Genomic DNA, 27,443 nt, shown 5'->3' on the forward strand with positions numbered 1-27,443 from the left:
TCCGAGAATGAGGGACAGAGATGAAGGGTCAAGAAAGACGGAGATGAGGTTGGGGGGAGGGGGGAAATATAAAAATTTGTAACAATTTCTTGATGATAAGACAATTGTTTGGTTGTTCGACAGATGAAAGTACATTCATGTTCTTTATGTCTGGGTGAACTCTAAGAAGCTATTCTATTTGGTACAGTGTTGGCAATGGAACGTCCATCATAAAACGGTTGGCATAGAGAATTAAGGGGGTCACTACAAAGGATGCATTATTTTGTCCAGTTGAGTGCAGTTGTCCACGGTGGAGGCAATGAACTTTTAGTACAGGGCTATAAGAAACAAGATCCCTTTTTGGGTTTATGTTGTTGATATGTGTGTTGCCTCATGTACACCTGATTTTATTTGTTCTGTTGTTGATTCTTGTCTTAACTTTTGAATGCTAATAAACAGATTTAAATATAATTTTAGGTAACTTGTTTAAGATTTATTAGTTTGATTTGCAGGTGTTTTTTTTTTGTTTGTTTGAATTCTGTGTTACAGTTGATGTTATTACTTGATCTTTTTCTAAAACCAATAAAATTCTTGGACATAAAAAATAAATTGTACTTACAAATAGTAAGTCTTATTGTTAAGCACCTGATTCTCATAACATGATGTCTATTTTGGTGTCCCTTTACTAGTGAAACCATCTGTACAAATACCAGGGGAGTCTCTACAGTGGGGGAAATAAGTATTTGATCCCTTGCTGATTTTGTAAGTTTGCCCACTGACAAAGACATGAGCAGCCCATAATTGAAGGGTAGGTTATTGGTAACAGTGAGAGATAGCACATCACAAATTAAATCCGGAAAATCACATTGTGGAAAGTATATGAATTTATTTGCATTCTGCAGAGGGAAATAAGTATTTGATCCCCCACCAACCAGTAAGAGATCTGGCCCCTACAGACCAGGTAGATGCTCCAAATCAACTCGTTACCTGCATGACAGACAGCTGTCGGCAATGGTCACCTGTATGAAAGACACCTGTCCACAGACTCAGTGAATCAGTCAGACTCTAACCTCTACAAAATGGCCAAGAGCAAGGAGCTGTCTAAGGATGTCAGGGACAAGATCATACACCTGCACAAGGCTGGAATGGGCTACAAAACCATCAGTAAGACGCTGGGCGAGAAGGAGACAACTGTTGGTGCCATAGTAAGAAAATGGAAGAAGTACAAAATGACTGTCAATCGACAAAGATCTGGGGCTCCACGCAAAATCTCACCTCGTGGGGTATCCTTGATCATGAGGAAGGTTAGAAATCAGCCTACAACTACAAGGGGGGAACTTGTCAATGATCTCAAGGCAGCTGGGACCACTGTCACCACGAAAACCATTGGTAACACATTACGACATAACGGATTGCAATCCTGCAGTGCCCGCAAGGTCCCCCTGCTCCGGAAGGCACATGTGACGGCCCGTCTGAAGTTTGCCAGTGAACACCTGGATGATGCCGAGAGTGATTGGGAGAAGGTGCTGTGGTCAGATGAGACAAAAATTGAGCTCTTTGGCATGAACTCAACTCGCCGTGTTTGGAGGAAGAGAAATGCTGCCTATGACCCAAAGAACACCGTCCCCACTGTCAAGCATGGAGGTGGAAATGTTATGTTTTGGGGGTGTTTCTCTGCTAAGGGCACAGGACTACTCACCGCATCAATGGGAGAATGGATGGGGCCATGTACCGTACAATTCTGAGTGACAACCTCCTTCCCTCCGCCAGGGCCTTAAAAATGGGTCGTGGCTGGGTCTTCCAGCACGACAATGACCCAAAACATACAGCCAAGGCAACAAAGGAGTGGCTCAGGAAGAAGCACATTAGGGTCATGGAGTGGCCTAGCCAGTCACCAGACCTTAATCCCATTGAAAACTTATGGAGGGAGCTGAAGCTGCGAGTTGCCAAGCGACAGCCCAGAACTCTTAATGATTTAGAGATGATCTGCAAAGAGGAGTGGACCAAAATTCCTCCTGACATGTGTGCAAACCTCATCATCAACTACAGAAGACGTCTGACCGCTGTGCTTGCCAACAAGGGTTTTGCCACCAAGTATTAGGTCTTGTTTGCCAGAGGGATTAAATACTTATTTCCCTCTGCAGAATGCAAATAAATTCATATACTTTCCACAATGTGATTTTCCGGATTTAATTTGTGATGTGCTATCTCTCACTGTTACCAATAACCTACCCTTCAATTATGGGCTGCTCATGTCTTTGTCAGTGGGCAAACTTACAAAATCAGCAAGGGATCAAATACTTATTTCCCCCACTGTATAACCAGCCTCTCCTAATGCCACAATGATTTACAATATTGTATGGAATATTTTCAATATTTCCCGATTGTTTTTCAATTCTGCTCTAAATAGACAGTCTACTCTGAATTTCCTGTTTTCTGACCGACACTAATTTTTTCTTGCAAAACAAGATGAAGTCATGTCTCTGATTTATTTTGTGCAAAAGGGAAGTAGAGCATGTTTAAAGTTCAAGCGATAGGCCATCTGGCCAGTGGCTTGTTTACTTGAAATCAAGAGCATGTGACTACATTCTGTTGCACATCTTTGTTATTTTCCATGGCTCTGAAAAAAACTAATAATGAGGGGAGCTTTGAACAGTGAAGTCAGAGGCTTATCTATGGGTGGACGCATTGCATAGAACCAGACTCCTGGTCAGACTCCAGCTTCTGAAAAAGGGGCCTCTCTCAGCTGATGTAAAAAGCCTGGATGATGTAATGATCAGTGTTGGATGTATGTATAATGATTGTTTATTGCTTCTTTTCCTGGTCAGACTCTGGCTTCGGTGAAAAAGGGGCTTCTCTCAGCTGATGTAAAGAGCCTGGATGTAGTAATTAATGACCAGTGATGTAATGATTATTGCTGCTTTTCCTGGTCTAGAAACTTCTAGCATTGCTTGAACTTAGGGGGACCAGTGAGGTAATGATTGTTTATAAGGTATTATTGTTTCTTTTTAGTTCTCTTCAGTTATATAGCTTAATCATTGTGTATATATCTTAATCATTGTATATCTCAGACAATAATGACTTGTACACCCTCCACTTTAAGGTGAATCCATCTCTAATAAAAAAGTCTATTTTACCCAATACGAATCCAAAAGAATCTGCAGTGATTTATTCTCTAAGCAGTCTGTAGTGATAAAGTAAGCAGGCTGTACTTTTAGAGCAATATAGAAATAATTACTACTCTAACCCTTAAGTAGAGAGGTGTGGTAGCCGTGTTAGTCTACTATTAAAGGTTATCAATAGAAATCAAACAAAATAAAACATGGAAAAGAAAATAAGATACCTTTTTTATTGGACATAACTTAATATATTTCTTGATTAGCTTTTGAAGGTTGCCCTTCTTCGTCAGATCGGAAAGAAGCAAATATGTTAGTTGATAGTATATATAAGTGAAGCTTCAAAGCATTTCAATGACAGTCTAGCAAGGTGGGGGTGGGTAGGAGGTATGTATGGGTACATCAAAGCATTTCATTTCATTGATAGTCTAACAGGATGGGTGTAGGTAGTTGAGAGGAGAGTGATAAACAGAGAAATACGACTTTATGGTTTATAATGGGCTAGAAAACCCAGATCCTCGTTAAGTCCTGTCTGTTGGGTGTCAAAATATTCAATCATTCTGACTTCAAAGGTCTTACGTTCCTGTATTGTTTTAAAGTTACCTTTCAGGATTCTTACTGTGAAATCACTGGTGCAGTGTCCTGGTCCTGTAAAGTGTTGGCCCACAGGAGTGGGAATCTGACTGGCACCACCTTGCTAGACTGTAATTGAAATGCTTTGAAGCGTCACTTATATATACTATGAACTAACATATTTGCTTATTTCCGATCTGACGAAGAAGGGCAACCTTCGAAAGCTAATCAAGAAATGTATGAAGTTATGTCCAATAAAAAAGGTATCATCTTATTTTCTTTTCCATGTTTTATTTTGTTAGATTTCTATTGATACTCTAACCCTTGAAACCAGTACTTCCTCTGTGTACAAGTCGGCATGTTTGAAAATATAAGTGAAATCGAATAAAAATGCTACTAACAATAAAGAACGACAACATGAACAGAGCAGCTCAAAAATAGATTTGCTTAATTTGTTTTGGGTGAATGGGGATGACCGTGAAGGAGAGGGAAAAGGAGAATAGCCTAATTGGCTTCATCTTTTTGACGTCATGCCGGCTCCTGTGCTCAATCTAATATTTTTGATGGGGAAGATGATGAAACTTGCGCTACTATAAGGCTTTCCTTCTGTCTGTTTCCGTCACCGCCAACGGAAATAACGAAGAGAGCTGTTAATTTAGGGCGGAGACCCGGCCAGGCAGGATACACATACGCCCAGAAGAGAGTTAGTGAAATCATCAGACTGTGACAAGAGAGACTTCTGACACTTCAAAGCGTTTGGGAACATGGTGTTCAGTTGCTAAGGATAGCTGGTTTGAGCTTAAGCCTAAGTAATAAGGAGTATTTCGCACCACGAGCGTGGGCCCCTAGTTAGGGGGTGGTTGGCTGCAGAGTGTAGGCCGTGCCGTTATGCCGTTGCTGTTTCTGGAACGCTTTCCTTGGCCGAGTCTACAGACCTACATGGGCTTCAGCGCCTTGCTGCTCGTTCTTAGCGTTTTCAGCGCTTATCGTGGGGTCACTGAGCCAGGGCCTGGCGTGGGAGATTCGGCCGTGGAGACTCTGGATGCCTCAAGAGTGGAAGAAGAGAGCAAAGACAGTATCCTGCTCCTGGATTTGGCTTATTACCTGATGTCGGACAGCCTATGCGTATGGGTAAGTAGAAACAATGTAGGGGAACCACTTCAGATACAAGAATGGAGACTTGTAAATAAAGCTTTTCTCCCCAGCCCCTCGGATACTTAGCTGCTGGAGCCCTAACAATAACATGCTTGTTTTCCATCGTTAGATGCTATCCAGTTCATGAAGTATCAAAAACATTTAAGTTCTACTTAAGAAAATATAATGCATCCAGTTTCTCCTACATAGGCACATAATTGTGGAATGCACTGCCAAAGTCTGTGAAAAGAAACTACGACCATCTAAACTTCAGGAGATCATTAAAGACCTACTTATTCAGAAAAGCATTCCCCACCGATATAAATTAGATGCATGAACTCTTCAACACAGCAAAACCTTAGACTGTACTGGACACTATATATTCCTTCCTACTCTCTATCCCTATGTACCTGAATATACCAACCTACCCGACCTAACATAAAATTATATTTGTTTCCATACCGGACCTGGCGATCGCCTTTATGGTACTATGTAAGCCACATTGAGCCTGCAAATAGGTGGGGAAATGTGGGATACAAATGTAACAAATAATTGTGATACATAATACTACGTATGTAAAAGGTATGTAAAAGGAATCTGTTTGCCATGCTGTAGGAAAGTATTATAAGGATGTGTAACACCTTGCCTGGATCAGTATTAGATTAGGTAATTATTTAAGTATGTATTTTTTGTTTTTGGTGAGTGCCAAGGAGGTTTAATAGCCTATAGGAGACCAAGTGACGTCAAAACGTTGAAACCAAGAAGTTTTAATAGGCTCACTTCCACTCCTATCTAGTCCATTGTACGCAAGGAAGCCAAGTTGGTTAACCTCTGTTTCTACTCTGTTCAGCCATCATTGCCATATACTCAAAACAAAGCAAGCAAACCTATGAGCTGCTGCATCAAATCTGTTTCAGTTGGATAGGCAGTGCCTTAAAAGGTGGAGGAGAAAAGAAATAAAAATTGAATATCACTAAAACAGCTTCAAAAATTGTTGTAGCTGGTAGAAACAAAAATTATAAACTCTGTAGTTTGTGCTAATTGTTCTCACTGTTCTTATATATAATACAGATTGCCAGATTTCAGTGAAGATATCCTGTTTCCTGATGGGTTCATTTTAACTGTTCTAATCTGCCTTGGGAAGCCTGGTGTTTATAAAGATATTAGAATATATTTTTTTTATTTTTATTACATTTGTACCCTGCACTTTCCCACTCATGGCAGGCTCAATGCGGCTTACATGGGGCAATGGAGGGTTAAGTGACGTGCCCAGAGTCACAAGGAGCTGCCTGTGCCTGAAATGGGAATCAAACTCAGTTTCTCAGCTCCCCAGGACCAAAGTCCACCACCCTAACCACTAGGCCACTCCTCCAACAATACTGAAATTAAATGGATGTAGAATTAAACTCTATTTATTTATTTATTGCATTTGTATCCCACATTTTCCCACCTCTTTGCAGGCTCAATGTAGCTTACAATACATCGTGAATAGTGGAGATATATAAGAAGTTAACAATTAGTATTACAGAATAGGGGCTTAGCTACGGGTGGGCCTGGGTAGGCCCAGGCCCGCCCAGTCTCTCTGACCCACCAATCGGTGCCTGTCTTTTCAGGAGTCAGCAGCTCACTCTCAGCTTCCTCGTCCGGCTCACTGCTGAGCTCCTTGCACTTCTCCTCCAGAGCTTTTCTCTCCTTTTAATATTCAGGAAAGGGCGCTTTTCCCCCTGCAGCACTTGGCTTGCTTTTTTTTTTTCCTTCTCCTTTTGTCCGACTCTTGCAGTCACCTGTTATGTCTCTCCTCTTCTTACTCCCCCTTTGTTTTTATTATTTTTGTGCCGTCTAGATATTTGAACTGCCTGCAGTGCAGCAGACTAGAATAAAACTTTTTCTCTTTCCCCTCATCTCCGGTTTCTCAGAAATGGGCCAAAATAAGAATGAGGGATTTCAGGGGTAGAATACACCACCCCCAGGGGAGGGGGGGATGGGAGTGTAAGAGCCACTTTAGGCTCAAAACTACGAAATGTGGCTTACAGGGGCAATTTCTTGCTGCACATGGAAAACATCGTGAAGCGTATTTGCTGTATATCCTAATTGGAGATAAACAGCTTCAGTAATTTGGATCCTGGTGCCAGTTAGTCTGCACAGCAACATGCAGCCATTTGCAAGCACCAGCGAGCAAACAGAAGCCTTCCTGCCTGCTTTTTAAAATTCTTGCTGTCAGGCTTGGGGAATCGGGCGTCAGGCAGCCGTGCTGGGACACCTGTTCTGGTATGTGGCTGTAATCTGCTGTCATCAAGGCTGCTCCTGCACGCTGATAGCTGTAGCCTGCCCCACTCTCACATAAAGTTTGCTCCCTGCAGCTCAGGCACACACAGCCTGCCCCCCTGCGGCCCATGGACACCGATCTTCCAGGACTCGGGATTCCCTCATACCAAGCAGACAGAGTTTGAACACTGAGCAGTGAACTCCTTGAACCCGGAATCCCACGTGCACATTCATTAGGACCTCATCGGGGGCAATAGATTTCTATAGGAAGCTCAAGACCAGCTAACAAAAATGTTTTAATTTGTGTAATACCAGGTTTAAACAAAAATGTGTATTAATGTTGGTGGGTTTCTGGGTGGAGGTGGGCTCTGTAGTGCCAAGGACGTTAAAAAAAAATGTTCATCTATAAAAAAAAATTTTAAGGGCACTGCAGAGACCACCCCCTAGCAAGAAACCCATCAACATTAAATATAAATGCTGGTGGGTTTTATATTTAATGCTGGTGTGCATCAGGGTGGGGGGGGGGGGGGAGATGGCTACAGGGATGATGGGGGGAGGGAAGGTAGGGCTGATGCCAGGCTACAGAGATGGATGGGGGTAGGGAAGGGCAGGGCTGATGCCAGGCTACAGAGAGGGATGGGGGTAGGGAAGGGCAAGGCTGATACTGAGCTACAGGCCAATTTCAAAATTTTGGTCCTCTATTCTCAATTGATGAGGGTTAATCTGTGTTCTGCATGTGACCCAGGTGAGAGATTCTGCTTGCATATGGTTTGTATGGGATCTGTATCAGTCTGACTTGTCTGTTTTTTTTCCAATGGAACACATACTGCTGTTGTGTATATTCACTGCTGCCTTTTTAAAGGTGCTGTTATTGTCATTTGTGTGTTGAGAACTGGTGGTGGTAAGTTTTGCAACATAGGTTCCAAGTATGTATGTAGTTTATGTTGATGCAGCACAACTGTTCGGCAGACTGTTTATTAAAAATCTGTCATCAAGTGCACTCTAAGGCATTATTTAGGAGTGACCCAAGAAGCACTATTCACACCCATATACATAGTGCCCACCCATATTAGATCTGGGCCCACCCAAAATGTTAGGTCTGGCTACGCCACTGTTACAGAAGGATCTTGGGTAACATGATAATGCTAAAGCATGATCTACTATAATAAAACGCAGCCTCAATGTTCTGAGGACACTGACGTCACTGAAGTCACTCACACACCGGTTCGTGGTTTCATGGTGGTGAAGCCACACAACATCTTCATGCCCTGCCCTCGCGTCACACGTGATGAAGTCGAGGGCGCAACACGAAAACAAGGCTAATTAACGCACAGGGAGCAGTAGGGAAACACGCAGAGCGTGTTTCCCTACTCCTCCCCTTCCAAAAAATCCCAGCCGCCCAGGACGTCCACATCAACCCGGCCCCTTTCCCCACGTAGCCCCGCCCTTAGACGTTACCGCCCTGCCCACGGTACACTCACCCTCAGCAACGTCCCTCCCCCCCCTGTCACCTCCCCTCCCCTTCCCTTACGCCTGTCTCCCTGGTGGTCTAGAGGTACCTGTTCGGTGGGGGCAGGAAAGAAAGAGCCCCCTCTTTCCTGCCCGTAGCGGTGGTGGTAGCATCCTTGCTACATTGTGCGAGAGTCCGGCTCTCGGCGTTTCAAAATGGCCGCCGAGAGTTCAAGCTGCATCTCGAGACTTCAACTCTCGGCGGCCATTTTGAAACGCCGAGAGCCGGACTCCCATACGATGTAGCAAGGATGCTACCACCACTGCTACGGGCAGGAAAGAGGGAGCTCTTTCATTCCTGCCCCCACCGAACAGGTACCTCTAGACCACCAGGGAAACGCGCGTAAGGGGAGGGGAAGGGAGTCCCCTGCCCGCTAGCGCCCGTTTCATCGCCGCCAGAAACGGGCCATTTTTAGTAGTATTAGTATAACAAGCAGATATTATAGGACAATTCCGGATATATGTGTAAGGGTTCATATTTGTTGGTCGTTTTGGTATGCCTCGCCAAAGAGAGAGGTCTTCAGTAGTTTGCGGAAGTTAATTAGTTCATTGATCGTTTTTAAGTTGCGTGGTAGCGCGTTCCAGAATTGTGTGCTCAAGTAGGAAAAGGTTGTCGCATGTGTTAGTTTGTATTTTAGACCTTTGCAGTTGGGGAAATGAAGATTAAGGAATGTGTGGGATGATTTTTAGCTTTCCTGGATGATAGGTCTATTAGGTCTGACGTAGGCTGGGGCATCTCCGTGAATGATTTTGTGAACTAGGGTACATATTTTGAATGTGATGCGTACTTTAAGAGGGAGCCAGTGTAGCTTTTCTCATAGGGGTTTAGCACTTTCATATTTTGTTTTGCCGAATGTAAGTCTAGCTGCCGTGTTCTGGGCTGTCTGAAGTTTCTTGATTATTTGCTCTTTGCAGCCAGCATAAAGTGCATTGCAGTAGTCTAAGTAACAGAGTACCATTGACTGTACCAGGTTACGGAAGAAGGTCCTTGGGAAGAAAGGTCTTACTCTTTTTGATTTCCACATTGAGTGGAACATCTTCTTGGCTGTGTTTTTCGTGTGACTTTCAAGTGTGAGGTGTCGATCTATGGTGACTCCGAGAATCTTCAGGGTGTCCGAAATTGGAAGATTCAGCTTTGGTGTGTTAATGGTGGTGAATTTGTTCATGTTATGTTGCGAGGTGAGTAGGCATTGAGTTTCAGCTGAAATGCATCCGCCCATGAATGCATGATATGTAGACTTTGGTTGATGTCATTGGAAATTTCATTTAAGTCTTGTTTAAATGGGATGTAGATTGTTATGTCATCTGCGTATATGTATGGGTTAAGGTTTTGGTTTGATAGTAATTTGGCCAAGGGTATCATCATTAAGTTGAATAAGGTCGGTGAGAGGGGGGCTCCCTGTGGAAGTCCGCACTCAGGTAGTGGAGGAGTGGCCTAGTGGTTAGGGTGGTGGAGGACTTTGGTCCTGGTGAACTGAGGAACTGAGTTCGATTCCCGGCCCAGGCAGCTCCTTGTGACTTTGGGCAAGTCACTTAACCCTCCATTGCCTGCCGCATTGAGCCTGCCATGAGTGGGAAAAAGTGCGGGGTACAAATAAAAAAAAAAAAAAAAAAAAAAAAAATCCATGTGGCTGATGTAGTCGAATTGAATGTCACTTGGTATGATCGTGTGGTTAGGAATCCCTTGAACCAATTGAGAACGTTGCCTCCAATTCTGAAGTACTCGAGGATATGTAGTAGTATTCCATGATCAACCATGTCGAAGGCGCTGGACATGTCATATTGTAGAAGTAGAATGTTCTTGCCTGTTGCAATCATTTGTTTGAATTTAGTCATGAGTGACTAGTACTGTTTCAGTGCTGTGGTTAGTCCGAAATCCTGATTGGGAGTCGTGTAATATTTAGAATTTGTCTAAGTAATTTGTGATTCCATATCATCATGCTGATCAATCCATAGACTGGTGGGTTGTGTCCATCTACCAGCAGGTGGAGATAGAGAGCAATCCTTTTGCCTCCCTATATGTGGTCATGTGCTGCCGGAAACTCCTCAGTATGTTCTCTATCTCAGCAGGTGGTGGTCACACACAGCAGCAGCCCTGGCTAGGTCTCCAAGCCTAATTTTTAGGTTTTGTTGAGTAACTGGGGTTGAGGGCTCTTATTGAGCAAGTGCAAACCTGGTGGCGCCAGGTCCCTCCTTTTCTCCCCCCTCCCGCTGGCTCCATTAAAAAAAAAAAAAAAAAAAATTGGACATCTTTAAGGGCGTTTATTTCAACGTTTATTGCAGCTGCTCACTGGGACACCAGTTCGTTACAGCTCGGAGCGAGAAGCAGGTAATTTTACCTTTTTATAGCGGGCAGGGGGTTCCCCGTTCGGTCTCCACATGGCTTATGGCGTCGGAGGGTGAGGGCGCGAGGATTTGCTCCCCGGACCGCGTGGGTGCGTCTAGCGGGGATGCGGGGATTTCAAAACCTGAATCGCCTTTGTTAAGCATCAGTTTGGAGGCCGGTCAGTGTCCCGGTTCTTCCTCCGGTGCGGCGGTTTTTCCCGCCATAAGCGCCCATCCCCCGCTGCTCGCCCACTCCATGTTGGCCGGCCACTCTGCTCGGACGGCTTCTTCTTGGGCTGCCCTCGAGCTGGGAGACGTTAATACTATGGTCGCCCTTGATTCGGGCGACGGTAAGAAAGCGGCCAAAGTTAAGCGCCGTTCTTCCCGCGCGGCTCCTTCTCGGAGTTTCGCGCCGGACGCCATTTTGGATGCGCAGCACGTTTCTACCCCGCTCTTGCGAGCGCCGGTTGAGGGTGCGGCTAGGGCCGTGGCCCAAGCTGCAGAAGTGCACTGTTCGGGGGGATTCTCCCCTGAGTTCATTTTGCTGCTGCATCAGGCTTTTCTTATGCAAAACGCTGCCCCTGCCCCCCTGTCTGATAAAGGGGTTGAGGCCTCCGGAAGCAAACGCCCTTGGGTGGATTTCCAGGCCCTAGAGGACTCTGTCTCCTCTGATGTAGATGAGGGCAGCGTATCTGAGTTCTCCCAACGGTCCTTTGGGGATTCCTTGGAGGAGACGGATTCCCGCTCGGATGGAGCGGATGACCCCTCTGCAGCGCGGATCTTTCGCTCAGAGGATTTGCCCAACCTGTTAGTGCAGGCCATGAGCATTTTGAAGATTTCCTCTCCGGAGGACGTCTCTCCCTCAGCCTCTGTTGGCTCCGCCATTATGCTGGGGACGAAGCGCCCGCCTAGAACCTTCCACGTGCATGAGGCCATGCGCACCTTGATTTCGGCTCAATGGGATGTCCCAGAAGCGAGCCTCAAAGTGGCTAGGGCTATGTCCCGCCTCTATCCTCTGCCTGAAGGTGAACGGGAGGCCTTTATTTGGCCTACCGTGGATTCTTTAATCACTGCGGTGACTAAGAAAACGGCGTTGCCGGTGGAAGGTGGCACGGCCCTAAAGGACGCCCAAGACAGAAGATTGGAGGCGGCCTTAAGGTCGTCCTTCAAGGCGGCTGCTTTAAGTTTGCAGGCCTCAGTTTGCGGCTCCTATGTGGCCAGGGCGTGCCTGACGATTGGGCAGCGGGCTTCCCCCTCGGATCCTTCCTTGAGGGCTGATTGGCCGGCCGTGGAATCGGGCTTGGCTTATTTGGCAGACTTGCTGTATGATGTCTTGAGAGCCTCGGCTAAAGGCATGGCTCAGACAGTCTCTGCGAGGCGGTGGCTTTGGCTTTGGCTGAAGCATTGGTCTGTGGACCACGCCTCTAAGTCTCGCCTGGCTAAGTTGCCTTTTAAAGGCAAGCTGCTTTTTGGGGTCGAGCTGGACAAAATTGTGACCGATCTCGGCACGTCTAAGGGCAAGAGGTTACCAGAGGTCAGGGCTCGGGCCAGTGTAGGCTCGGTAACTCCAAAGGACGGTTTCAGGAAGACCGTCGGTACCGCCCGGGCAAGTCGGGCTCCTCTGCCCCCTCTTCCTTCAAGAGGAACTTCTCCCCCAAGCAGCATTCCTTTCGCAGAGACCGCCGTCTCGGAGGTGCTTCCTCCGGTCCTCCCCCAGGGTCTCGTACCCAATGACGGGGCCCTGGTCCATGGCCCAGTGCAGATTGGAGGACGCCTGTCCTCGTTTCTGGGCGAGTGGACCAGGGTAACTTCAGACGCTTGGGTGCTGGAAGTCATCAGAGACGGCTACAAGTTAGAGTTCTGCCGACCCTTAAGAGACGGGTTTGTACTCTCTCCCTGCAAGTCTCTGGTCAAAGCTGTGGCAGTGCAGCAGACTTTGGACAATCTGATCCGCCTGGGTGCGGTCGTTCCGGTGCCAGAAGATCAGCTTGGCAAGGGACGTTACTCCATTTACTTTGTGGTACCAAAGAAAGGAGGTTCTGTACGGCCTATCCTCGACCTCAAAGGGGTCAATCGGGCCTTGAAAGTTCGGCACTTCCGAATGGAGACTCTCCGCTCTGTTATAGCGGCAGTGAAGGCAGGGGAGTTCCTGGCATCCTTGGACATCAAGGAAGCTTAACTGCATATTCCCATCTGGCCTCCTCATCAACGCTTTCTGCGTTTTGCAGTCCTGGGCCGACACTTCCAGTTCAGAGCCCTCCCATTCGGGTTGGCTACTGCTCTGCGGACCTTCTCCAAAGTAATGGTGGTCATCGTGGCCTTCCTACGAAAGGAAGGAGTACAAGTCCATCCTTATCTGGACGACTGGTTGATCCGAGCCCCCTCTTATGCAGAGTGCGGCAGAGCTGTAGACCGGGTGATTGCTCTTCTGAGCTCCCTGGGGTGGATCATCAACTGGGAGAAAAGCCAGCTGCGCCCGACTCAGTCCCTGGAATATCTGGGAGTTTGTTTCGACACCCAAGTGGGCAGAGTGTTCCTGCCGGACAATCGAATTGTCAAGCTTCATGCTCAGGTGGACCAGTTCCTAGTAGCCTCTCCTCTTCGGGCTTGGGACTATGTGCAGCTGTTGGGCTCTATGACGGCCACGATGGAAGTAGTGCCCTGGGCCAGGGCTCATATGAGACCACTACAACTCTCTTCTGCAGCGCTGGACTCCAGTGTCGGAGGATTACGCTGTGCTCCTTCCCTTGGACCTAACGGTGCGCAAGGCGCTGAGCTGGTGGCTGAGGACAGACAAGTTGTCCGCAGGGATGCCTCTTTTGACCCCGGAGTGAGTTGTCGTCACGACAGACGCCTCTTTGACGGGCTGGGGAGCCCATTGCTTGGGAAGGACAGCGCAGGGGCTCTGGTCTCCTGCAGAGGCAAAGTGGTCTATCAGCCTCCTGGAACTCAGAGCCATTCGGTTGGCGCTTTTGGAGTTTCTCCCGGTACTGGCGTTGAAGCCAGTACGGGTCCTGTCGGACAATGCCACGGCTGTGGCCTATGTCAATCGCCAGGGAGGTACCAACAGCGCCCCTCTAGCCAAGGAGGCCATGAATCTATGCCAGTGGGCGGAAGCGAACCTGGAACAGCTGTCGGCGGCCCACATTGCTGGAGTCATGAATGTCAAGGCGGACTTTCTCAGTCGCCATACCTTGGATCCCGGAGAGTGGCAGCTATCGGCTCAGGTGTTCTTGGACATCACGAAGCGCTGGGGCCAGCCGAGCCTAGACCTGATGGTGTCATCGGCCAATTGCCAAGTGCCGCACTTTTTCAGCAGAGGACGGGACCCTCGATCTCTGGGAGTAGATGCTCTTCTCCAACAGTGGCCGACACAGGAGCTTCTCTATGTGTTCCCGCCCTGGCCCATGTTGGGCAGGGTACTAGACCGGGTGGCAAAGCATCCGGGCTGGGTAATCCTGGTGGGTCCGGACTGGCCCAGACGTCCCTGGTATGCGGACTTGATCAGGCTCTCAGTGGACGGACCTCTGCGACTGCCAGCGGAGCAGGGCCTGTTGCATCAGGGTCCCGTGGTGATGGAGGATCCCTCCCCCTTTGGTCTTACGGCCTGGCTATTGAGCGGCAGCGTCTGAGGAAGAAAGGCTTCTCAGACAAGGTCATCGCCACTATGCTGAGAGCGAGGAAGCGCTCTACTTCTACTGCTTACGCCAGGGTTTGGCGTACCTTTGCATCGTACTTTCTCCCTTCACTGCTCCAATTTCTTCAGTGTTGGCGTTCCTGCAAGAAGGTCTGGAGAAAGGCCTGTCGCTCAGTTCCCTTAAAGTCCAGGTAGCGGCTCTGGCTTGCTTCAGGGGCCGCCTGAAGGGTGCTTCCCTGGCTTCGCAGCCAGATGTGGTGCGCTTTCTCAAGGGAGTTAATCACCTGCGCCCTCCTCTGCACTCAGTGGTACCTGCGTGGAATCTCAATCTAGTGCTAAGAGCCTTGCAGAAGCCGCCTTTTGAACCCTTGTCGAGGGCATCTCTGAAAGACCTGACGTTGAAAGCAGTCTTTTTGGTGGCTATCACTTCAGCCAGAAGAGTTTCCAAGCTCCAGGCGCTATCATGTCGAGAGCCCTTTCTGCAGTTCACTGAGGCAGGAGAGTCTATTCGCACAGTGCCTTCCTTCCTGCCCAAGATTGTTTCTCGCTTCCATGTGAATCAGCAGCTCTGTCTCCCATCCTTTCATAGGGAGGACTACCCAGCGGAGTACTCTGCTCTCAAATATCTAGATGTGAGACGAGTCATCATCAGATACTTGGAAGTGACCAATGATTTCCGGAAGTTGGATCATTTGTTTGTCCTGTTTGCAGGCCCTCGTAAGGGTCTGCAGGCTGCTAAGCCTACAGTGGCAAGATGTGTCAAGGAAGCCATTGCAGCGGCTTATGTGGCCGTGGGGAAGGTGCCGCTTATCCGGCTGAAGGCTCACTCCACTAGAGCTCAGGCGGCCTCGATGGCGGAGGCCGGGTCCGTCTCCTTGGAAGAGATTTACAAGGCGGCAACTTGGGCATCGGCTCATACCTTCTCCAGGCATTACCGCTTGACTGTGGCTGCTCGGGCGGAGGCCCGGTTTGGAGCTTCAGTGTCGCGTCTCTCGCGCTTGCCGCGCTCTCGAGGACCTTGGCATACCTTCAGGCTTCTTCCCCGGAAGCGCGGGGTTTGTGAGTCCTTTAGGCAAAATCACCTTCCAGGTAGGGAGGAGATAAGACTGGACCGGAACTCCGGACGGGAGTTCTACACCGGAATACTCGGAACTGGAACGCACCGGACGGGTGCGCACTGGAGTGGGGCCCACTGGACTGGACACACTGGAGTGGCCCCACTGGACTGAAACATACCGGAGTGAAACCCGCTGGACTGGAACACACTGGAGCGGAACCCGCGGAACTGGAACACCCTGGACCTAGGCTTCACCTACACTTGACTGCCTTCCCCCTCGGGTTGAGCCCTCAGGTTCTGGCAGCCGGTAGGACTTACAGGAACAGCAGGAACGAAGGTCCAGGGGTGCCCCCTGGCACCTAGGCGAAGGCAAGGCAGACAAGCAGGGTCTGTCCGGGTTCTGGCAGTCGGCAGGATTCAACACAATGACTAGTAAACTGTACCCAGGCTAATAGGAACGCTATACCCAGGCAAACCAGTCATACACAAGAACATACACAGAGCACTCTCAGGAGACTTGGAAGGCTATACACCAGCTAACAACTAAGCTGTGCCCAAGCTAACAAGTCATGCACTGGAAACAAACGCAGAACACTAGCAAAGCTTTACACAGGCTACAAGCCAGACGGTGCCTAAGCTGGCTAGTCAAGTAATAGGAACAAACCCAGAGAACTAGCAAGGCTATACACAGGCTACAAGCCAGACGGTGCCTAAGCTGGCTAGTTTATCACTAGGCACCAACACAGAGAACTAGCAGAGCTATGCACAGGCTACAAGCCAGACGGTGCCTAAGCTGGCTAGTCTACACTAGGAACAATCACAGTCTTGGGATAGTGGCTAGCAAGGGCGGCTAGTCTAACACTAGGAACAAACACAGTCTTGGGATAGTGACTAGCAAGGGCGGCCAGTCTAACACTAGGAACAAACACAGTCTTGGGATAGTGACTAGCAAGGGCGGCCAGTCTAACACTAGGAACAAACACAGTCTTGGGATAGTGACTAGCAAGGGCGGCCAGTCTAACACTAGGAACAAGCACAGAGAACTAGCAGAGCTATGCACAGGCTACAAGCCAGACGGTGCCTAAGCTAACTAGTCATGCACTGGAAACAAACACAGAGAACTAGCAGAGCTATGCACAGGCTACAAGCCAGACGGTGCCTAAGCTAGCTAGTCTGAACACACATAGAACACTAGCAAGGCTATACACAGGCTACAAGCCACACGGTGCCTAAGCTAGCTAGTCTGAACAAACATAGAACACTAGCAAAGCTATACACAGGCTACAAGCCACACGGTGCCTAAGCTAGCTAGTATACACAAACATAGAAACTCACTCAGAGCAAACACTGAAACTGTGTAGAGAGCACTCTATACAGCAGGACCTTTAGATGAGATGCAAAGGCCAGGACTGTAGTCTCCAAGTGACTAATAAAGCCCATCAACACCAGAGCCACAGCTGCAGCAATCACCTTGTGACCAAACAGAGGCTTGACACTCAGAGCAGTCAGCCCATAGGAAGGAACAGCGGGAGCCATCTTGGATACTGGCAAAGAGGAGGAGGCGGCAGCCATCTTGGAAGAGGCAAAGCCCACACAGGTGAGGTTCAGTAAGGCAATCAGCACACAGAGCCAGAGAGAACCTAAGACAGACACAGAGACAAGCAGAAGCCAGCACAGACACTGACTCCCAGAAACAGGGTAAGTCTGAGGGTTGTCACGGCCACGGACGGGACATTCAGTGTTGCGGTCAGGGATTTCTATGTCCCGCCCTGGGTGAGTACTGCTTCGGTACATCCCACCAGTCTATGGATTGATCAGCATGATGATATGGAAGGTAAAATTATGTATCGTACCTGATAATTTTCTTTCCATTAATCATAGCTGATCAATCCGTAGCCCCTCCCAGATATCTGTACTGTTTTTATTCTGGTTGCATTTCAGGTTCAAGTTTAGTCTTCAGTTCCTGTTCAGGAGGACTTCGTGTTCAGGTTTTTTCAATTGGATTCTTCAGGAGTTGAGACGATTTTGTGTTACAGTGAGCTGCTGCATTCCTCTCCCCTCCGTTTTACGGGGCTGGATTGAGACCTAAATTCTGCCGGCGCTCCCTCCCGCTTCGTGCGGCTGTAGGGCAGCTTTGTACCCCTCCCGCTTCGGCGGTGTTAGGGTCAGTCTGCTCCTCCCATGGTTGCGGTTGCAGGATAAGCCAGATCCCCCCCGCATCAGCGGGGTGGTGTCCCTCCCCCGCTCCACGGGGATGAGCTGGGTTAATTCCCCTCCCCCGTTTCGGCGGTGGTGAGCTGGGCAGTGTCCCTTTGTGGGTGTAATTCTCTAAGTGCTGAGTCCTGCGGATGGAGCTTTGATATCGACATACTGAGGAGTTTCCGGCAGCACATGACCACATATAGGGAGGCAAAAGGATTGCTCTCTACCTGCTGGTAGATGGACACAACCCACCAGTCTATGGATTGATCAGCTATGATTAATGGAAAGAAAATTATCAGGTATGATACATAATTTTACCGTCGTTTGGTCACCATTCCTTCTGTTATTTTGGTTATTAAGGGAATGGATGCTACTGGCCTGTAGTTGGTTAGTTCGCTAGCACTTTTCTTTGCGTCTTTGGGTATGGGGTGAGTAGACTGTTTCCTTTCTCCTTCGAGAAGAATCCATTTTGTAACATATAGTTCATGTGGTTCGTTAGGTCTGTTATAAATTGTTGAGGGGCGGATTTCATAAGGTTGTTTGGGCATATGTTCAATTTGCAATGAGATTTGGCAAATTTTTTGAGCGTTTGAGAGATGAGATCCTCTGATAATGACTTGAAGTTGGTCCAGGTTCTGTCTGCTGGGTATATACCAGGTTCTGGGTCTAGACAGTCAAGGAGTACGGCGTAGTCGGTGGTGCTAATAGGTATTTTAGGTCGTAGTTGTACGATTTTCTCATTGAAGTATCTCGCGAGATTGTCTGCTTCTGCTGTGTCTTTGTTGGTTGTGACTGGTGTGATATCTAATAGTTTATTCACAAGTTGGAAGAGTTTGAGTGTCCTTGTAGTTTAGTCCAATTTCAGTTTTGTAATATAGTCTTTTAGTTTGACTTATGGTGTATTTATATTTCTCCGAGGACAAGCAGCCTGCTTGTTCTCACGACTGGGTTGACGTCCACGGCAGCCCCCACCAACCGGAACAAAACTTTGCGGGCGGTCCCGCACGCAGGGCACGCCCACCGCGCATGCGCGGCCGTCTTCCCGCCCGTGCGCGATCGTTCCCGCTCAGTTTTTTTTCTATTTTGCGCTGGAGAGAGACGTGTTATCGTCTCTCTCTCTGTCAGCCCCGGAAACCGGATTGCGGCCTAGCCGCGGGTTTTTCTCCTACGTACACGTTCATGTATTCCTTTCTTTTTTTTTTTTTTTTTTTAAACACAATCGAAAAGAAAAGAGTCCCCTCGTCGTTTTTAGCCGCAAGGGCGCTTCGTTGCGGCCTTGTGCCCGCGCGGTTGTTTCTTTTTCGGGTGTGCTTTTCACCGCCACCATCGATGACTTTGACTTCGCCGACGCAATTTTTCCGTCGATGTCCTCGAAGGTCCCGAGCGGATTCAAGAAGTGTGGTCAGTGCGGCCAGCAGATCTCGCAAACCGATACCCACGCTTGGTGCCTCGGTCCGGAGCATAATTCCAAGACATGCACCTTGTGTCTCGGCTTACGGAAGCGGACACAGGTGGCGAGGCAAGTTCTTTGGGACCGTCTTTTCGGAACTTGCGCCGGCCCCTCAACGTCGACGGCATCGGTGTCGACGGCCGGGTCTTCGGTACCGATGTCGAAGAAATCGGCACCGACGATGGCACCGACCCCAGGAGTACAGGTACCATTGGCCTGCCGGCGACGGCGGGGGTGAGCGGCCACGCGGGCAATCGGCCCCGGCCACTCCCTCTACCGAGGGCCATCAGGACTGAACCCTGTCAGACCCGATTCCTCGAGGCCGGGGGGGTTCTACCTCCTTTTCGTCTCTACCACCGAGCGCCGATGACGGGTACCGAAAGAAAACCAAGAAGCACCGTCATCGGTCCCCCACGGCGCATGGGATTGCCAGCTTTGGCACCTCGAGAGATGACTCGACGCTGAGGAAGCGGCAGTGCCGAGAGGAGCGTTCCCCCTCGGTTGAAGAGGTGTCGCTGCGTCAGTCCGCGGGTGCTTCTGTACTGTCTCCTGGACCCGAGCAGCTTCCGGCACAGACACCTACACCGGCCCCGCTGCCTTTCTCGACAGCGGGCCTTGACGAGTGCCTCCGAGCCATCCTTCCGGGGATTCTGGAAGGGCTGATGCGCCAGGCTCTGCCGGCACCGGGGGTGCTTGCGCCCCCGGCGCCGTTGATGGAGGCACCGGTGTATTCTAGCCCGATGCCGCCGACGCCGCTTGCGGCACCGGTGTCGACCGCCATGCAGGTGGAGTCGACGTCGATGGAGGAAGCTTCATCCCCGCGGGAGCCCACCGCTCGACGCCATCACCGAGGACATGGTCCCTCGCAGTCGAGACGGGCCCGGTTGAGGTCTGAGCTGCAAGAGCTCATGTCCGACACCGAGGAAGAGGCCTCGTGGGGGGAGGAGGAGGACCCCAGATATTTCTCCTCAGAGGAGTCTGTGGGCCTACCCTCCGACCCCACTCCTTCACCAGAGAGGAAGCTCTCGCCCCCTGAGAGCCTCTCCTTTGCCTCCTTCGTCAGGGATATGTCTATTTGCATTCCCTTTTCCGTGGTCTCTGTGGATGAGCCGAGGGCTGAGATGCTCGAGGTCCTCGACTATCCATCACCACCTAGAGAGTCTTCCACGGTGCCGTTGCACAATGTCCTCAAGGAGACACTGCTTCGGAACTGGCTGAAGCCATTATCTAACCCCACCATCCCCAAGAAAGCGGAGTCTCAATACAGGATCCACTCTGACCCAGAGTTGATGCGGCCCCAAGTGCCTCATGACTCGGCGGTCGTGGACTCTGCTCTCAAGAGAGCACGGAGTTCGAGGGATACCGCCTTGGCGCCCCCGGGGCGGGAGTCTCGCACTCTGGATTCGTTTGGGAGGAAGGCCTACCAATCTTCCATGCTCGTGACCCGCATCCAGTCATACCAGCTCTACACGAGCATTCACATGCGGAACAATGTGAGGCAACTGGCGGACCTGGTCGACAAGCTCCCTCCGGAGCAGTCCAGGCCTTTTCAGGAGGTGGTCAGGCAGCTGAAGGCGTGCAGAAAGTTCCTGTCCAGGGGTATATATGACACCTGTGATGTGGCATCTCGAGCTGCGGCCCAAGGTATAGTGATGCGCAGACTCTCATGGCTGCGTGCCTCTGACCTGGACAACCGCACCCAGCAACGACTGGCGGATGTCCTTTGCCGGGGGGATAACATTTTCGGCGAGAAGGTCGAGCAGTTGGTGGACCAACTACACCAGCGGGAAACCGCTCTCGACAAACTCTCCCACCGGGCGCCTTCAGCATCCACCTCTGCAGGTGGACGTTTTTCCCGGGCCCGGCAGGCTGCACCCTACACCTACAACAAGCGTAGGTACACACAGCCGGCCCGAAGGCCTCCTTAGGCACAGGGACATTCCCAGCGTGCTCGTTCCCGTCAACAGCGTGCGCCTAAGCAGCCCCCTGCGCCTCCACAGCAAAAGCCGGGGACGGGCTTTTGACTGGATCCATGGGAACATAGCCACCATCAAAATGTCCGTACCGGACGACCTGCCGGTCGAAGGGAGGTTGACAGCTTTTCACCAAAGGTGGCCTCTGATAACCTCCGACCAGTGGGTTCTCCAAATAGTGCGGTGCAGATACACCCTGAATTTGGCCTCCACTCCACCAAATTGCCCACCGGGAGCTCAATCCTTCAGCTCCCATCACAAGCAGGTACTTGCAGAGGAACTCTCCGCCCTTCTCAGCGCCAATGCGGTCGAGCCCGTACCACCCGGGCAGGAAGGGCAGGGATTCTATTCCAGGTACTTCCTTGTGGAAAAGAAAACAGGGGGGATGCGCCCCATCCTAGACCTGAGAGGCCTGAACAGATATCTGGCCAAAGAGAAGTTCAGGATGCTTTCCTTGGGCACCCTTCTACCAATGATTCAGAAAGACGATTGGCTCTGTTCCCTGGATTTAAAGGACGCTTACACTCACATCCCGATACTGCCAGCTCACAGACAGTATCTCAGATTCCGTCTGGGGACACAGCACTTTCAGTATTGTGTGCTGCCCTTTGGGCTCGCCTCTGCTCCACAGGTGTTCACGAAGTGTCTCGTGGTGGTTGCGGCGTATTTACGCAAGCTGGGAGTGCACGTGTTCCCGTATCTCGACGATTGGCTGGTCAAGAGCACCTCAGAGGCAGGGGCTCTTCGGTCCATGCAGTGCACTATTCACCTTCTGGAGCTGCTGGGGTTTGTGATAAATTACCCGAAGTCCCATCTCCAGGCAGTCCAATCTCGAATTCATAGGAGCTCTGCTGAATTCACAGACGGCTCAGGCCTTTCTTCCCGAGTCGAGGGCGCACAACCTCCTGTCCCTCGCTTCCCAGACCAGAGCTTCTCAGCAGGTCACAGCTCGTCAGATGTTGAGACTTCTGGGTCATATGGCCTTTACAGTTCATGTGACTCCCATGGCTCGCCTTCACATGAGATCTGCTGTATGGACCCTAGCTTCCCAGTGGTGTCATGCCACCGGGAATCTAGAAGATGTCATCCGCCTGTCCGTCAGTTGCCGCAATTCGCTGCACTGGTGGACAATTCGGACCAATTTGACCCTGGGACGTCCATTCCAAATTCCGCAGCCCACGAAGGTGGTGACGACGGATGCATCTCGCCTGGGATGGGGAGCTCATGTCGATGGGCTCCACACCCCCAGGGCCTGTGGTCCCTCCAGGAACAAGATCTTCAGATCAACCTCCTGGAGCTCCGAGCGGTCTGGAACGCACTGAAGGCATTCAGAGATCGGCTGTCCTACCAAATCATCCAAATTCGGACAGACAATCAGGTTGCAATGTATTATATCAACAAGCAGGGGGGCACTGGATCTTGCCCCCTGTGTCAGGAAGCCGTCGGGATGTGGCACTGGGCTTGCCAGTTCGGCATGCTTCTCCAGGCCACATACCTGGCAGGCGTAAACAGTCTGGCCGACAGAATGAGCAGAGTCATGCAACCGCACGAGTGGTCGCTCCATTCCAGAGTGGTACGCAAGATCTTCCGAGAGTGGGGCACTCCCTCGGTGGACCTTTTCGCCTCTCAGACCAACCACAAGCTGCCTCTGTTCTGTTCCAGACTACAGGCACACGGCAGACTGGCGTCGGATGCCTTTCTCCTCCATTGGGGGACCGGCCTCCTGTATGCTTGTCCTCCCATACCTTTGGTGGGGAAGACCTTACTGAAGCTCAAGCAAGACCACGGCACCATGATTCTGATAGCGTCTTTTTGACCCCGTCAGATCTGGTTCCCTCTACTTCTGGAGTTGTTCTCCGAAGAACCGTGGAGATTGGAGTGTTTTCCGACTCTCATTTCGCAGAACGACGGATCGCTTCTGCACCCCAACCTTCAGTCTCTGGCCCTCACGGCCTGGATGTTGAGGGCGTAGACTTTGCTTCGTTGGGTCTGTCTGAGGGTGTCTCCCGTGTCTTGCTTGCCTCTAGAAAGGATTCCACTAAAAAGAGTTACTTTTTCAAGTGGAGGAGGTTTGTCATTTGGTGTGAGAGCAAGGCCCTAGAACCTCGTTCTTGTCCTGCACAGAACCTGCTTGAATACCTTTTGCACTTATCAGAGTCTGGTTTCAAGACCAACTCAGTAAGGAATCACCTTAGTGCGATTAGTGCTTACCATCACCGTGTAGAGGGTAAAGCCATCTCTGGCGAGCCTTTAGTCGTTCGATTTATGAGAGGCTTGCTTTTGTCAAGGCCCCCTATCAAGCCTCCTGCAGTGTCATGGGATCTCAACGTCGTCCTCACCCAGCTGATGAAACCTCCTTTTGAGCCACTGAATTCATGCCACCTGAAGTACGTGACCTGGAAGGTCATTTTCTTGGTGGCAGTTACTTCAGCTCGTAGAGTCAGTGAGCTTCAAGCCCTGGTAGCTCATGCTCCTTATACCAAATTTCATCATAACAGAGTAGTCCTCCGCACTCACCCTAAGTTTCTGCCAAAGGTGGTGTCGGAGTTCCATCTTAACCAGTCAATTGTCTTGCCAATATTCTTTCCCAGACCACATACCCGCCCTGCTGAACGTCAGTTGCACACATTGGACTGCAAGCGAGCGTTGGCCTTCTATCTGGAGCGGACACAGCCCCACAGACAGTCCGCCCAATTGTTTATTTCTTTCGACCCCAATAGGAAAGGGGTCGCTGTCGGGAAACGCACCATTTCCAATTAGCTAGCAGATTGCATTTCCTTCACTTACACCCAGGCTGGGCTGGCTCTTGAGGGTCATGTCACGGCTCATAGTGTTAGAGCCATGGCAGCGTCAGTGGCCCACTTGAAGTCAGCCACTATTGAAGAGATTTGCAAGGCTGCGACGTGGTCATCTGTCCACAAATTCACATCACATTACTGCCTTCAGCAGGATACCCGACACGACAGTCGGTTCGGGCAGTCGGTGCTGTAGAATCTGTTTGGGGTTTGAATCCAACTCCACCCTCCAGGACCCGATTTTATTCTGTTCAGGCTGCACTCTCAGTTAGTTGTTCTTCGTAGGTCAATTTCTGTTATGCCCTCGCCGTTGCGAGGTTCAATTGACCTGGGTTCTTGTTTTGAGTGAGCCTGAGAGCTAGGGATAACCCCAGTTGTGAGAACAAGCAGCCTGCTTGTCCTCGGAGAAAGCGAATGATACATACCTGTAGCAGGTGTTCTCCGAGGACAGCAGGCTGATTGTTCTCACCTACCCTCCCTCCTCCCATTTGGAGTTGCGTTTTACTCATTCCTTTGCTTGTCATTCAACTGAGCGGGAACGGTCGCGCATGGGCGGGAAGACTGCCGCGCATTCGTGGTGGGCGTGCCCTGCGTGCGGGACCGCCCGTGAAGTTTTGTTCCGGTTGGTGGGGGCTGCCGTGGACGTCAACCCAGTCGTGAGAACAATCAGCGTGCTGTCCTCGGAGAACACCTGCTACAGGTATGTATCATTCGCTTTTCTTTGAAGTTGTTTCCAGGCGTTAAGTGTGGGATCGTCTTTCTTTTTATTCCACTCTCGCTCTAACCTTCTAACTTGTGTTTTGATTTTTTCAGTTCTTCATTGAACCATGGTGTTGAGTTCTGTCTGTGTAAGGTACTGGTTTGAGTTGGGGCAATATTGTCTAATATTGATCTGAATCTTTCGTCCCATTCTAGGAGGAATTGGTTTGTGTCTGCCTTTGTTGTCCATCCATTGTGGTAAATCTGTTGCCAGAATATTATCGGGTCTATTTTTCCTCTCGTGGAGTAGGTTTTTCGTTCTTGTTTATGGAATGAATCTTTCGTTTGCCATTGGAGGCAGATGTATGCTTTTATAGTGATCTGACCACGGTGCGGGTGTCCATTTTGTGTCTATTAGTATAAGGTTGGAGTTGAATTTGTGTGGGATAATGTCTAGTGTGTGTCCTTTAGTGTGAGTTGGTTGCGTGTTTGGTTCGTGAAGATCCCACAGTTGTAGAAACTCTTTACATTCTTGGGTGCTTGTTGAGGTAAGATCTTCAAAGTGTAGGTTGATATCTCTGAATATGGTAAGATTTGAGGTAGAGACACAAGTGTTCGAGATAAAGTCCATAAAGTGTGTTTGGGCATCTTGCCAATTGCCTGGCGATCTGTAGAGTAGGACTGCGTTGAGGTGTTCCTGCAAATTTGGGTGGTTGATTCTAACCAAGGTGATTTCAAGTTGTGGCACAATGGATTCAGATGTGGTTGTGATGGTGAACTCGGATTTGTATATTATGGCTATTCCTCCTCCTCTTTTTCCGTTTCTTGTCCAGTGGGTACTTTTGTATCCTGGTGGGCATAGATCTAAGATTATTGGGTCTTTAAGGTCGTGGATCCAGGTTTCAGTGATGAGTAGGAGGTCAAGATTGCTTTCATTGGAGCACATGGAATCACATCCTCATCTGTTTTGTAGAAGTTTACCTTTTAGATAGACAAATGGATTATTCTGTTTTGAACCTGTTTCAGGGGCAAGTGGTTTTATAAGTTAGAATAAAAATAAATATTTTGTTTCATGCAGATCTATTTTGTTTAAACAAAAATGGGCTATAAGCCCCTAATGCAGCCCATTGGTTTTCTTATATTTTGTCCTTGTGATGACTTATACTGTGCCAAAACTGAAAACTCTTAACTCTATCTGGTCGATAATGAATAAAAGGAGCTCATTGTGAACACTATCCACCCTAAAATATTGTTTTGTGGCTATACATGAGGAATTGTGATATTGAATAAATAAGTATATGCATCCTAAGTTTTTCTATAATCTTTTCAATAAATCCAGTTAATTGTTTAACTTATTAGTGGAACATAACCACAGAGGCATGGTATGGTCACATTTTCAATATGGTAATACTAGAGCCCAGCTAAGGAACAGGTTATTTTGAGTTAGTCTTCACTGGACTCATCTTGCTTTCCTTGTGCCATCACTATCTGGCAGGTAGGCAATGTCTTAAAAGGTGGAGGATAAAGGATTTTTTTTTTTAACATTTATATCACCAAGTAAAGTTGGGTTCATCGTGGTTTACATTTGAAAATACAGTGAGACAATAATAAAATTCAGTTATATCATGGGAACAAATAGATGGATATGTCTGAAACATTTTAATAAAGTTGAGATTATCATATATACCCAACTGGGCATTTAAAAGTTAGGCCTTTAATGATACCACATGTTTTGAAATCATAGCCATAAGTATAGGCAGTTATTCAAAAATTATCACATGCACACCCCAGAACAAGCATCCATCTCATTGCAATTTAAACAGCTTCTACGGAGTACATCCAAAATTTAATTTTTATTTCGTTATTTCCATCTTCCAAAAGTCCAGACAGCAGGATCAGCAGGACCCAAAGCACTCCAAAACAAGTAAAGTCAGAAACACAGTTTATACTTAATTGTTCAACCTCTCTTAGGATTCACCATTGGGTTTAAAAAGCAAACCATGTGTATATGAGGTCTGGATAAACAAATGAAAAAAAAATCAAAGTTTAAAGCAAATGCCCATATGTAATACATGGTAGCAATAATGAAATGGTGATGAAATATTCACAAAACAGGCAGCCTGAGCCAACAGACTTATTTTCCACTGAATATAATTAACTTTGTATGAACTTGGCAGTTAATAGTGTGCTGAATGGACAATGTTGGCACATTTAGACTGACTTTGGACTTCTGCATGAAGGTAGCTCTGCCCTCATTGTTCAAATCTGTCTTTCAAATAATAGTAATAAAAATATCAAGTGCATTTTTATAACATACCTCTGCAATCTACAAAAGAAAAGGAGCAAGTTCCCACATGCCATCTTTTTCTTTTGATTTAGGCACAGGAAAAAAGATTTTAAATGCTCCCAGGTTTCAAGCTAATTCATGTATAGATGTCATATATTAATAGATAGAAACTCTGAATGTTGAGCACCTGATTCTCATAGGATGTCTGTTTTAGTGGCCCTTTACTAGGAAAGAAAAAAAATCTCTGCATGAATATAACACGTGCCCCTCCAGTCAGCTGCACATGCTCTATTGTAGCAAACTTCTGAGTTCACTCTATCTAACCTGCTAGAGGAGGGGCATAACCCACAAGTCAACTGTCAGCATTCAGCAATTTTTTTTAAACGCTGACCACCTCACCAATATTATGCCTGGATATTTAATGGCTGCACTTTATGCTCCC

At 48.7% G+C, this 27,443-nt stretch overlaps 1 protein-coding gene across 3 annotated transcripts in view; it reads left to right on the forward strand.

The window, feature by feature from the left end:
• Positions 1–4,246: 4,246 nt before the first annotated feature.
• Positions 4,247–27,443, forward strand: part of AMFR (autocrine motility factor receptor) — a 501,372-nt gene continuing 478,175 nt past the window's right edge. For 2 of the 3 annotated variants that reach the window (XM_030203707.1, XM_030203708.1), the window contains exon 1: positions 4,247–4,799. In XM_030203707.1, coding sequence (XP_030059567.1) covers positions 4,557–4,799 — 243 coding nt within the window. In that variant the 5' untranslated portion in view covers positions 4,247–4,556. The remainder of the gene's footprint in view (positions 4,800–27,443) is intronic. The other variant, XM_030203706.1, reaches the window with a different exon arrangement.

The sequence above is a fragment of the Microcaecilia unicolor genome, chromosome 5 (assembly GCF_901765095.1).
Source record: "Microcaecilia unicolor chromosome 5, aMicUni1.1, whole genome shotgun sequence".
NCBI classification, from domain to species: domain Eukaryota; kingdom Metazoa; phylum Chordata; class Amphibia; order Gymnophiona; family Siphonopidae; genus Microcaecilia; species Microcaecilia unicolor.